The 14,253-nt window shown below is 41.8% G+C and overlaps 1 protein-coding gene across 1 annotated transcript in view; it reads left to right on the top strand.

Moving 5' to 3' along the window:
- LOC130477006 (uncharacterized) overlaps window positions 1-14,253 on the top strand; it is a 95,058-nt gene that overhangs the window by 42,750 nt on the left and 38,055 nt on the right. The window contains exons 7-8 of the mRNA XM_056849003.1: window positions 5,854-5,973; window positions 13,893-14,123. Of these exons, the coding sequence (XP_056704981.1) occupies window positions 5,854-5,973; window positions 13,893-14,123 (351 nt within the window). The remainder of the gene's footprint in view (window positions 1-5,853; window positions 5,974-13,892; window positions 14,124-14,253) is intronic.

The raw sequence follows: 14,253 nt of genomic DNA, 5'->3' as shown, positions 1-14,253 counted from the left end.
ATCTGTTTCTTTCCACTGGGAGCCAGCAAGGGCATGTAAAACCTGTTTCTTTCCCCATGCCCACCTCCACAGCAGTGGTTTCTTCTTTGGAATAAGTTGTTTAGGCAAGTACTTGCAAGGAGAATTTGAAGAGTTGCTTGTCGAGAACCTGTCTAGTAATGTCTGGCACAGCTGGGTTTCTTGCTCTAGTAGGAAACTTGGCTATGCCAAGCCCTACTGAAAAGCAGCGCTTCTGGATGGCTGCAGTAGTGGCTCGAAAGGCAGAGTAGGGCATGTTAATAGGTGGCTAGCAGGCATCTTGAAGGGGGTATCTGCAAATTGTGAAAGGATTTGATTTATGGCCCAAACCTAAGTCAATATGTAATGTAGCAATTAAAAACTTAAGAGACTGCAAGTATAATGGATTGTAATCTTTTTCTCCCATAAAATCTTTCCCTTCTACATTTCACTCCTGTATTCTTTGCATTGTTCCTTTTTCCTGCGTGAGCGTTTGATGCATTGGCGATGGCATTGGGCCCTCTGGCTGCTGTTGGCTTTGCTGCTCTGATGCCATAAAAAAGTCGGCCAGCTAATTTCAGATTCCCAAAATACTGCTTGTAGAGAGCAATATAAATCACAGGTAGATTAATTCCAAAAAGCAATGTAATGTTCTCTAATGAAACTGACTTTTTGGGGGGTGCTGTGGTTTTTAAAGATACTGTTTAAAGGAGGGCCTCTGGAGAAGGAGAAGCTGGCAAAGGATATATCATCAAGACAACCCTCTAAAAAAACACCCTATTCATAGTGATAGCATGGCACAGATGAGTGACTCATTAATTCGTAACTCATATGAGAAGATTGGTTTCTCATCAGGGGTTCCAATTGCACCATGTGTCCTATATTACAGCTGTTCTTTCAGAACTAATTTGCTGGATATTGCAAACTGTGCAGTTGCATATGGTGCTTATGTACCAGCATTCATGATGTAGGCAGCAGACAGCAAGTCAAACGAGTGGGTCAGGTGCAAGAATTAGAATGCTCAAGATGTGGTGCCATTGCCATTAGTAAATCTGTGGGCTCTGAGGACTTGGCATAATATTTCGTAGCATTTGTAGTCATCATGGCAACCAAACTTTTGTACAGGTAGAGTATCCCTTATCCGGACATCCCAAATCCGAACTCATCCGAAAACTGGACCCTTCGAGCCGGCATGCAGGCAGACCCATGCTGCCTGCTTTCGATGTTTCCTCTCACTTAAAAAAATAAAATGCAGTGTACACTGCATCGTAGGTGTAGACTGAAAGCCTGCCATTCTTAGTTTGTTTGTTGTTTTTGCTCTTGTTTAACAGCTGATATAGGTATTCTGGTGAAACAGTTACACCTTTGTTTCTGATGGTTTAATGTACACAAAATTATTAAAAAAATATTGTATAAAATTTCATTCAGGCTATGTGTATAAAGTGTATATAAAACATAAATGAATTTGGGTCATATACATCTCATTATGTATATGCAAAAATTCTAAAATATTCCAATATATAGAAAGATCCGAAATACGGACCACTTCTGATCCCAAGCAGTCCGGATAAGGGATATCCAACCTGTATTATTCTCATGCAGTGGAGCAGGAAAATTCATAGTTGTGCTTACCCAAAATTAGTTAAATTGCAGTAACATGGCTTTTTGGATTTTTTAAAAATTATAATGAAAAATAATCTTTGGTCTATAAAATGTGCTATCCACCATACTTCATACTTTTTAGTGTGTTGTGTGACAGCAGTGTTGGATTTGTCCTTTTGGTCCCTCTCTTTCTCTCTCTCTCTCTCTCTCTTTGGCATGCAGCTTTGGCCAAGTATGCCTTACCAGATAGCCTACCTGGGTTTGACAAGGCACCAGCAGAAGCTGCTTTACTATCTATGGCCAAGAAAAGGTGAACCACATATTTGTGCACGTGCCTCAGAAGCGACATATTCATCAGGAAAAATGAGTATGCATGTCATTGTTTTCTTCATGTTGGTTGATGTTATATGCATCCTGAAATGCTGGGCACCATATACAAGGTGTGAGCCATGATTTAAGGCACATGGACCGACTATTTTAACACAAAGCCATACAGAATAAAAGGCTTTAATATATTTTTTTACCTTGTACAATGTTTGTGTATATATCAGGATGTGTATTGTAAAATTGTGTATGTATGACCACCGAGGAAGGCCTGTAAACAGCCGAAAAGCATCTGGTCAGAGTTTGGTCAATTTATGTACTAACATCAACTGTTATGTGTTGGTAATATTTATAACTATGTTTGTGTGTTTTAGGAAGCCTGTATTTTAGGCCCTGTGTTTTTAAATACAATTGTGCACAATATATAATAAAAATAGATTTAGTGGTTGTTATATTAGATAGTGTTAGCTCAACCCCTTTGGTTTCCCCTGACTTTTAGGTTGAGTTTCTTTGTTCCCATTTTTCTTCAGTTATACTCATCAGGAAGCCCTTCTGTGTTCTGTATTCTGTATGTAGTTTCATTGTCAACTGGAAAACTTTCTCAGGCTCCAGCTGTTACCACTGGAGCTTGAGCGTGTACAGTCCAAGCTACTGTTGATTTAGTGGGGTGCTTGGTTTGCTAGGGTTTTGGTACCTTAAACAGGGGAGCTGCATGTAGCTGTAGTTATTTCTCTGGCTCTTAACATCAAAGCATATTTACTTCCAGTGGCTGAATTAGCTTCTTTCTGATCTATCCCCTTACAGTGTTTAAACCAACCAGTTTAATGCTGTGGATTGTTGTCTCTGGCTCTTTCATCCCATGGATCTCCCCTTGGCCACATTTTACTGTGTCTATCTTGTTCTGTTTTTCTTGCTCCCCCCCTTCTGCTCTCCCTCCACCAGCTCTTATTAAAAACAAAATCCTAATCCTGGAAGAAAGGGGAATGGCATTGCTAGTGCAGCTTACTCAGGGAAAAATCCACTTGTGGGCTCCAAATCTCTAATTGAAAACCAGTACTCCTTGGAGAAATGCTTTAGGAAATGCGAAGGAAACTATTGGATGAAAGGGTTTGCGGCTGTTACAAGATTTTCACAGCTTTTCCGTGTTGCTTCAGTGGACCATAGTACTAGCGAGGCTCATTCAGAAAAAACATGTGCTGTCAGGAGTCCCTCTGTTTTGCGAAAGCAGTAGTTATGTATAGAAATATACTTATTTTAAGGCGCTGATATTTATATTAAAAACATTAAAAAGTATATTAAAAGAAAGCACAATGGCAACTAATACAGGTTGATAAACTAAAACCACATCCCAAACGTGTTTCGGCCCCCTGGCCATCACCAGTGGTCTAATAACACCACTTATAATGCACACCGATACATATTACAACATGTCAGACTAACCTTATCTCCTTTTTTGAGAAAGTTACTACCTTGCTGGATTAGGGGAATGCTGTAGACATAGTTTACCTAGATTTCAGTAAGGCTTTTGATAAGGTTCCACATAGTATTCTAGTTGACAAATTGGGAAAATGTGGGTTAGATCCTATTATTGTTAGATGGATCTGCAACTGGTTGACAGATCGTACCCAAAGAGTGCTAGTTAATGGTTCCTCGTCCACTTGGAGAGAAGTGACTAGTGGAGTTCCTCAGGGATCTGTGCTGTGCCCTGTGTTGTTCAACATCTTTATAAATGATTTGGATGAAGGAATAGAGGGGATGCTTATTAAATTTGCAGACGATACTAAATTGGGAGGGGTAGCAAATACGGTAGAAGACAGAGCCAAGATGCAGGATGATCTTGACAGGCTGGAGAAATGGGCTAGAACTAATAAAATGCACTTTAACAAAGACAAATGTAAAGTTCTGCATTTAGGTAGGAAAAATCAAATGCATAATTAAAGGATGGGGGAGACTTGTTTGAGCAGTAGTGTGTGTGAAAAGGATCTTGGGGTCTTAGTAGACCAAACACTGAACATGAGTCAGCAGTGTGATGGTGTAACTAAAAAGGCAAACACAGTCTTGGGCTGCATCAACAGATGTATAGTGTCCAGATCACACAAAGTGATGGTATCGCTTTACTCTGCTCTGGTTAGACCTCAACTAGAGTACTGTGTTCAGTTTTGGGCACCACAATTTAAGAAAGATGTAGTCAAGCTGGAACGTGTCCAGAGAAGGGCAACAAAGATGGTGAGGGGTCTGGAGACCGAGTCCTATGAGGAAAGATTGAAGGAGCTGGGTATGTTTAGCCTGAAGAGGAGAAGACTGAGAGGGGATATGATAACCATGTTCAAGTACTTGAAGGGCTGTCATATAGAGGAGGGTACCGAGTTGTTTTCTGTTGCTCAAGAAGGTTGAACCAGAACCGACGGGTTGAAATTAAATCAAAAGAGTTTGTCTAGACATTAGGAAGAATTTTCTAACAGAGCGGTTCCTCGGGAGGTGGTAAGCTCTCCTTCCCTGGAGGTTTTTAAGAAGAGGTTAGATGGCCATCTGTTAGCAATGCTGATTCTGTGACCTTAGGCAGATGATGAGAGGGAGGGCATCTTGGCCATCTTCTGGTCACTAGGGGTGTGGAGGGGGGAGGTAGTTGTGAATTTCCTGCATTGTGCAGGGGGTTGGACTTGATGGCCCTGGTGGTCCCTTCCGATTCTATGATTCTATGTATAACAGTATTATAGCAAAATAATAACAACAACCCAGGTATGTAAGTAGGGATGTATTCCAATTTGTCTCTGCGCCCAATATATTCGCTTAAAAAATAATAAAATTAAAGAGCCAACTGCCACAGAATACTTTCTGCTTGTTCTTTTCTGGGCTGTATTAGCCTTCCATACAAGGTGTGCATACCAGTATCAACCAGATAAACGGTGTACCCAGCTTTGGTTTTAGGTTGGGTCTTTCCTTCCCCCTTTTGTTTTTGTTTTTTTGCGATTTCACGAGCCCTTGCCTACCCAGTCATGGCTGTGTGCTATATACTGTACTACTGGTGGGCTCAATACCCTCCACCCTTTTAATGCAAACCCTTTGTTTCTTCAGGGTCAGCTTGTGGACCTGTTTGTTTCTGTCCCTGTTATGGATGATGGTAAACACTTGAGGCAAGCAGTCTCTTGACTTTGGCCTTGTAGTTTTGGAGCTTGGACAGATTAATTTTAATATTGTTTAATAAACCCTGAAAATGATTAACGAACTACTACAAACACATAACAAATTCAGGGTTTCATAGGAACACAATTTACGTGCTCCACATATATAGCACTAATATAATAAAATTGTGATGCCTATGACATGCTTTACTTATAAGTTGTTGCAGTAATGCTCTTCAGGTCAGCTTCTTTTTACCATTTTCCCCACTGAAGGTTACTTCTTTTGTCCTCCTCCTGAGCCTGCACTTTTTCTGTCATTGTACCCACTTTGTGAAATGAGTTACTGAAGGGGGTGAGGGAGGTATTTGCTCTTCAGGTATTGCAAAAAAACAACAACACCAAGGTGGTGGTGTTTTTTGGCACTCTGCGTGGATTAAATTGTTCTGTTGGTACTGAGGGGTATTATTTGCTTGGTCTTTTTTTACAGGGTACTTTATTTCTCTTGTTTTAGAGGGAAGGTGAAAATACAAATGTTTTAAATAAATTCCAGGGTATTGGTTTCACTGCATTGGTGACTGAAATTGATTAGCAAGGAAAGCTCTTTTGTTTTGGCATGGTGTTTCTGGTGTCTGGATTATTGAACCTAATTCAACCCAAGAAAGTAGAACTGTAAACAAATCTGTATATTTTTTTATCGATTGAGCCAATTGAGACTTTAGTTCTGTACTATGAGGGAGGATTTAAAACACAAACTGCATTGATAGCAATTGTTTAAAAAATATTTTCTAATGCTGTCTCTCTTTTTCAGACTTCTGATTTATCAAAACTTGCATTGCCTTGGACTCTGGGAGGAAATCTCACTGCACAACCGATGACTCTCTTGGATCTTTGCTATGGCAAGATAGAAAATTTAAATCTTAGATATGTGGTAAGGACTTCACAATCTGAAATACGTGTAAAAGCACTGCTATGCAGCAGATGTATGTGTTTATTTAATGCAGTTTATATCACTTTACATGAATACATGAAGCTGTCGTATACTGAATGAGGCCATTGATCCATCAAGATCAGTATTGTCTTCTCTGACTGGCAGCAGCATTCCAGAATCTCACATTCTCTGACATCTAAAGTGGCGTTTTCAAATTTTAAATCATAAACAGTATAAACTTTTCTCAGGGCGCTGACTTTCTTCTTATAAGTTGGTGGTATGAGGCTGGGTGTCTTTTCCCTTCTTCTCAAGGCACAAAGGTCTAGGAGTAGCCCCAGATACTTCTCAACAAGTCCAGATAAAGCAAGAACATATTAGAGACTCTAAATGACTTTTCTCTACATTTATTTTGTCTCGTTCTGAGACTAAGATGTTTAGAATTTGAACTTTTTGTTAAAATTAAAACATAAAAGTAGACATTTGGAATGTGAAGTAATACTCTATTTTGGGATGGAATAAAGGTACTCCAAAAAGAATAATTACGGCAGTAGACCAGCTGTTTGATCCAGAATGGGATACACATTTGTGATTGAGAGTAACAAAATATATTTATTCCAATCTATTTATTCGAGTCCAAACAAAATATATTTATTCCAGGCTTTCCAAATTCTTGTTTTTTGTGAATTGTTCACAAATTGTACCAATCTTCCTTGGTTTCAGGGAGGTCAATTTGGAAAAAAGAACCGACACTATGATGGCTGACATGTAAAAGAAGAAAAGGGCATTTCTAACCTCTATAGAGTGTCAAGGGTGTGACCTTTTGAATCTGAACTGAAACAAATTGGCAGTGACAGTTCCTGATTTTCACTGATCTCACTTGAAAAACATTGCAAATTGTATCTTGGCAGAAGGGGCTTTCATGATGAATTATTCATGAAAATAACTTCATATGGAGCACCTGCTGAGAAGAACTTGCATTGCATATTAACATATATGCAGTAAGCTTTGCAATTAAACCGCCAATATCAAAGCTGTTTGCTGTAGCAATGTTATAATGTGTCATGCTAAAGGCAATGACAAATATGGGTTTGAATTCTTGGAGCATTTAATAATTTTAATTAGTTTTAGAGAAAGGTCACCTTCTAGCAACATACAGAGCCGCACTCAGCCTTTTTCTCCATCAATAGTTCTAGCAATTCCCCTTCATATTAGCTTGTATTTTCATACATACAATACATTTTGTTTCTGTAGTTTACTACCAACAAATCTAAGGGGTGTTAACGTTCTTTGCTGAGCAGAATGTTGAAGATCAGATGCAGCCTTGAGACTAACAGCCCCGCCTCTGAACTGATGAACACATTTACTTGAAAACAAGATCCGTTTATTTTAAATGGCGCTCGTTTCCATGTAGATGTTTTCAGGGCTGTGCAGTAAATCTCATGATATTGCTGGGTTACAATCAAGAAGCGTATGCAGTTCTTTCTTGAGGTTTCTGAGCAGTGTCACAGTTGTAACTGGATAATGTTGGCCACACACTGGAACCTTCTAGATCTTTCAGTAGGCTTTCCCTAACAACTGTCAAGCTAGATAATATATTTCCACCTAGATATTTGTAATTATTGTCACTTTCCCCACATTATACAAATAATGCATACATATCCCCATCTGTGTGCTGTGTGCCAGGTTCCCCTCTCTAGTTCAGTAGCATGGACACAGTATAGATAGAACTCTTTTAGAAAAAGCTAAACTCAAAGCTATTCATTATCCAGGAAGGGAATTTGGGACTGGATTTAGTTCTTCTCTCCTCTTCCCTTCCCTACCACACAGGTGTTAGGCGTTCTTTTAGCTCTTAAAGGGCTTTGTGTTGGAGCAGACAATGACCTTGAACTGAACAAACTTGAGGTTGCTGATACTCTCCAAAATGTAAAAACAGGTAGTTTGGGTCACTATTTCTCAGTTCTTTTCTATTATCCATTGTTTTTATGGGCCCTTTCTAGAACAGGCTGTACTTTCTTAGGTCTCCTAGAGATTGATCAAGACGTGTTCTGAATATTGTACCAGACTCTTCAGAGGAGTTACAGCCTCTAGCCTTTTAAGGAGGAACACTTGCTCATTCTTCTTAACTCTCCAGTATGCTTTGCTGATCAAGTTATTTGTAAACAACCGGTTCATATTCTCCTGGGTTTATCATATAAACGGTGGTTATTGCTTCAGGATTTGCGTAAACCCAGATTTTCAGTCCAGTGAACAGTTCATAATGACCAAGTTTTAACCCTTCATTTTCAGTACTGAGCTTTGAGTTTGTGTTTCTTTCCATTCACTCTCATAGAACACTGCCAAAATCTTGTCCTGTAGATCTTATTTCTGAAAACCTCTAAACTGCACACTTCTATAGTGTCTAAAGGGAAACCGTTCCAAAGCTCAGTTTCTTACACTTCATCCTCCATCTTTGTCCTTCAATCATGTTTCCTTCTTGAATGAAGGCTAGATAAATGTCAATGAAATCTTTCATATATGAACAGTGACACTTTAACTCTGTTGGCTATTCGCTGAGTGGATTCCTCCACCTAGCAGCAACACATTCTCAGTAGAAGGAGATCTGACATCTCATGTGTTCCTGTGAAGAGCAGTCATAGCAAACCAAAAGTTTCCAGTGCACCAAAACCAGCTAGCATAGTTTTTAAAAGATACGTTTCATGCTGTGCCGTGAACTTATTGACAAAGACATTCTATAATAGGAAACAAAGTAGAAACCTCAAAGTATCTTGAGGGGAAAGAGCTTGTTTTGACAATCATATCTAGATCAAGTAACATCATAGTATATCTACCACAATAAAATATACCATGGACAACACAATTGTTCTGCATTGTGAAAATAAATACATTATTCAATTTTTGCTATATTATGCTAACGCATGGAAGGGTCTTGATATATATATATATATCATCACCGGGCAGGAGACAGCGACCGAAAGAGACAGACAAATCTCTCTAGGGAGGGTGTTCCAAAGTTTTGGCTTTGAAATCCTGTTAGGTTGGATTTTGTGACCGAGTAAGCTACCTCCACAAGATCTCCCATGGAATAAAATCTCAAGACGGTGGGATTTCTGAAGAGCAGTTTAAGAGGGGGTTCTCTCTTGGGGGAAAAAAGAGTGTTTTATTTTTCCACTATCTGAAGAGACCATGGATACCAGCAGAAATAATTTTTGAAATCCTTCAGGTGCACAGTTAGTGCAAATACTCACAACTGCTTTGAGTAAAGAAAAAGGGGATTCCTGCAACTGAGCATTGCATGTAGTCTGTAACTAAGCCACAGCAGCTGCAAAGTCGGTAGTGTTCAGTGTAATTCTGTGCCTATTTACTCAGAAGTAAATCCCATTTTACTCAATGGGGCTTAAAGGTTGTCCCCTGTGCAAGCACCAGGTCATTACTGACCCATGGGGTGACGTCACATCACGACGTTTACTAGGCAGACTATGTTTACGAGGTGGTTTGCCATTGCCTTCCCCAGCCGTCTACACTTTACCCCCAGCAAGCTTCCGTCATTTTACTGATCTCGGAAGGATGGAAGGCTGAGTCAACCTTGAGCCGGCTACCTGAAACCGACTTTCGTCAGGAACGAACTCAAGTCATGAGCCAAGCTTGGACTGCAGTACTGCAGCTTACCACTGTGTGCCACGGGGCTCCTTACACAATGGGGCTTACTCCCCCCTAAATATTAATACAATTGTGTGCCGAGGGTATCCAAAATGTCTGAGTAAAGCAGTGGGAGGGAATGTCGCAGGAAGGAAAGAGATGGAGAAGAGGGCTTCACAGCGGGAGGGGCATGCTCACTAGTCCAGGAGGTTGTATTGCTGCTGCTACTTCTCTGGGTGACATTTGGAAGAATATTGTAAACCTGTAAATGCTGAGGCCTTGGAACCCTCTGTAGTCACCAGAGATGCGGTGGGACCCTGACTGGGTCTGGACAGCAGTAATCTCATGTGAGCCACAAAGCTGCCCAGCCCCTGCCTGCTCCCCCTCTTGGCTTACTTGAGAGGTTGCATTTTCTCCTAAGCAGAAATTTATACCTCCCATCTGAAAGGCTCTGTTTTGAATGGCTTGTTTGCTGTGTCCAGCCTGTGCTGCAGAGGTTACATAAGAACATAAGAAAGACCATGCTGGATCAGACCAAGGCTCATCAAGTCCAGTAGTCTGTTCACACGATGGCCAACCAGGTGCCTCTAGGAAGCCCACAAACAAGACGATTGCAGCAGCACCATTTTGCCTGTGTTCCACAGCAGCTAATATATTCAGCATGCTCCTCTGATCCTGGAGAGAATAGGTATGCATCGTGACTAGTATCCATTTTGATTAGTAGCCATGAATACCCCTCCCTGAACATGTCCACTCCCCTCTTAAAGCCTTCCAAGTTGGCAACCATCACCACATCCTGTGGCAGGGAGTTCCACAATTTAACTATGCGTTGTGTGAAGAAATACCTCCTTTTATCTGTTTTGAATCTCACCCTCTAGCTTCAGCAGATGACCCTGCGTTCTAGTATTATTGGGGGGGGGGTTGGATGCAGCAAGCAGGCTTCCCTGTTCCTGGTGGTGGTGGTGGTGGGCGTTCAGAATGCTGCCTCTCAGTGCTGAGGTGGTGTTTTGACTGTTCCTTGGGAGCTGGGAAGCTTCTCCGCTGCATCAGAGAGGCTTCTGACTGGAATGCAAGTTTGTTCTACTCAGGCCTCTCTTGGGAGGGTGCAACAGTGTGTACAGCATAGCTCTGTGGGATGCGTACAGCCTATGGGTGGTGTGTTGTGTGTCTATGTAATAGAGTTATGATAGTGAAAGTCTTAGTGTCTAATATCACATTAGAGAATTTTTCATTTGTAACTGTAATGTGGTGCTAAATAGATATTACATCAGAGACTTGCTTAATTTGCATCAGAGATTTCAACCGAAATCATTCGGTTTGCTTTTTCAGAGCTGCCTAGATAAGAAGTAAGGGGGGGGGGGAGAGACATAGAGCGAGTTCCTTAACTCATGGGATTAATCAAATCATTGGATTAATTCTTCACCGTAACTCAATTTCCTTTACATTGAAGGTTAAATCTACTGTGGCTCCAGTTGCTGTGCCTTCCTGAGCTCAGCGTCTGAAAATGGGGATGCAGTAAATTGAAATGGTTTGGGGAGGGCTTTCTTAATAGAATAAAAAGCATCCTTCTAAACAGATTTAGGAACAGGCTGGATCAAACCAGTAATCCATCTAATCCAGCATCCTGTTTCACACTCTCACCTACCAGTGGCCCCGGAAGCCCAGCAAACAGGGCACAGAGCCTTCCCGTGATCCTGGCTTTTAGCACTACTATTCAGACATTTTTCCGCCTCTGGAGATGGTGTAGGTGTCCCTAGTGGAAGGGACACACTGTATGCCCTGGGATCCTAGCTGGACACAAATTCCTAGCTGGACGCAGCAGTAAGGTACACCTACTCTTGACCATTCCCCCACTTGCCAGCCTCAGCCCTCTCCTCCTCCTTCTGAACCTCAGAGAAGAGAGAGCCAGCATTGTTGCTCTGAGTCCCCCTCCCAGCAGAACAACCCACCCAGCCTCCAAAACTGCCTCTATTTCTCATGGCTTGCCTCTGCTTAGTCCCCCCTTCTGGACTACATTTGCTCCTAATATCTACCTCTCTTCCCCAGGGGTTACGTCCCAAGCCATCCAGCACCATTTTTGGTGGGCCGTCTCTGGCCCCATCCATCCGCCAGGGAACTTTTGTGCTGTGCCCTCAGCCGCTCCTCCCCTGCCTGCCCTACTGGGGAGCACATGTGGCTCTCCTTCTGGTTGCGACCCTGAGAATCCTCCCTTTGCCTCGGTTACAGCAGTGGTCTTCACTGTTCCCCTCCAGCAAGGCTGGGCATCACAGCTAAAAGGGAATATTTGCAAACAAGCACTGTGCCTTACTGTTTCCCCCCCTGTAAAAGCCAAGATTTAAAAACCAGGTCTATTTAGTGGAGTATAGTTTCAGGTGGGTAGCTGTGTTGGTCATCAGTAGAAGAGCAAGATTCGAGTCAGGAGGACCTTAAAGGCCAAAAAGCTCCTTTGATCAGATACCCTGACATATCTGACAAAGGGAGCTTTAACTCTGAAGAACTTATACCCTGGAAATCTTGTTAGTCTTTAAGGTGCTACTAGACTAGAATCTTAGTGGAATATACTTAAGTAGTAGAAGAAGAAGAGTGGGTTTTATATGCCGACTATCTCCACCACTTAAGGAAGAATCAAACCGGCTTACAATCACCTCCCCCACCCCAACAGACACCCTGTGAGGTAGGTGAGACTGAGAGAGCTGTAAGAGAACTGTGACTAGCCCAAGGTCACCCAGCTGGCTTTATGTGTAGGGGTGGGGAAACCAACCAGGTTCACCAGATTGGAGTCCACTGCTCATGTGGAGGAGCGGGGAATCAAACCTGGTTCTCCAGATCAGAGTCCACTACTCCAAACCACCGCTCTTAACCACTACACCATGCTGGTGTGGTGGGTTCATTGGGTTGCAGCTCCAGTTTGTATTCCAAAATGAAACTGACACTTAAGTCAGTTTGTAGTTTCTAGGGAACTTGACATACTCTGTGGTAGTATGTCACAGAGGCTCTAAATCCAGTCTGTTGCCATCCTTGCCATCTTCTGTTGCTTTCTTTCTTGCTCAAGCTGATAACCTTGGGCCAGAGGAGAGTGCAGGAAGAAAAAACACACATACCTAGTCATAAACACATCGAGAAGTAGATAGATGCAGGCATCGTGGGATTATTTGTTTGAATATAGATTTTTAAAGACTTGGGTTGACAGTGATCTCCCCTCTGCATGGCTCTGGTTCTGTGTGATGAATGGCTGCATTTGGGAACCAGACTACTTTTGATGGTTTCTGTTGCCCTTCAAGTGTACGTGTCTGTGTATCCGAGTATAAAGAAGCCTTGAAATAAAACCTCATTTTGCAGTTGTCTCGAGATGAAGCTTAGAATGCCAACTATGATGTGCATGATTATGTGTAAGAGTTGGAAACATCAAATAAATACCGAATGAAACGGAAGTATTCAAAGTTGTACATAAAAATAAGCAACTCAACTCATATTGTGGCTATCCAGCAACTGTGTCTTACGAAGAATTCTGAATATCTGTTTGCATCTAAATGTTTTTCTTCGCAGGTTATTTTAAAAGCATATATGATGAGCCTAATATTCTCAAAATGCATGCTAGCCTAGTTTTTCTATATATCTGTTGGTGTCATGAACTGCCAATTTCTCTTACCTTAGTGCTAAACATTTCACTGTTTTTGTGGTGCTTGATCTTAGTGGTGATTTTTTGTTCTTCACTAAATGAAAACATGCTGCTCAGTAAATTGCAAGTACATCTGGCTAAAGGTTTAAACAGGAAAAGGACATGATTCTGTGGTAGGTAGAAGATGATAAACATTCTCTTGTTTATTCTTTTCTAATACTCTGTTTGGAGGGTTTGGATTTAAAAAAAAAATTTTTTTTGGTCTTTTGGCTATTCTACCTCTGAGCCATTACTTTAGAAAAAACAATCAGCCTTATTGAGAGAGTGGCTTTGATCTGTGTTTTCTTATTTGTTTTAAAAAGCTAGAAGTCTGGCAATTTGTTGTGTTTGATGCTTTGTCAGATCATGCCCCCTCAACACATGTTCTCCACAGATGGCTTGGAAAGGGTAGGGGAGGAAGAGAAGGCAACATGCCTGGAGTTTGATGTCTCCACTGAAGTTCCCAGGCGATTGTTTTATAAATGTCACCCCAGCCACTGTGGTGCCTGCAGGTGCTCTGCTCGGGCGTGTGGCCTTTCACCTGACATAATTAGCTGGCTTTTATTCCCACAATGTTTACCGTTTCTCGTCTTAACCTTTTTTCCCTTTGGTTTTGTTTTCACAGAGCGCCCTCGAAGGGAAACTCGGCAAGCTGCGGAGACACCTGTTTGCCATGAGGCAAACTCTGAGCCTCACGCTTGCCCCAGGACAGGGGTCTTCTGAGACGGCTCATCACATCCTCCCGACTGCTGTTTATGCTCGGCTGATAAACCAGGCGGCTCAGTGTCATCGTTCCGCGGCAGAGTGTTGTAGCGATTTGCTTCCTTTGACGCTGCTGGTACCTTCGGCACCTTGGGTGAGCGTCTTCTTTGGAATGTTGGGGAACGGGTTGGTTTCAAAGGCATTTGGAATGCTTTTCAAAACAGTGCAGCCTCCTGGTTGTGCGCAATCAAGTCCTTTTCTGCCTTTGGCTGTTTGTGCCCAGG

Source organism: Euleptes europaea, chromosome 4 (genome assembly GCF_029931775.1).
Source record: "Euleptes europaea isolate rEulEur1 chromosome 4, rEulEur1.hap1, whole genome shotgun sequence".
Classification (NCBI taxonomy): domain Eukaryota; kingdom Metazoa; phylum Chordata; class Lepidosauria; order Squamata; family Sphaerodactylidae; genus Euleptes; species Euleptes europaea.
The sequence above is the reverse complement of the archived record's forward strand: the minus strand, read 5'-3'. Positions and strand labels throughout refer to the sequence as shown.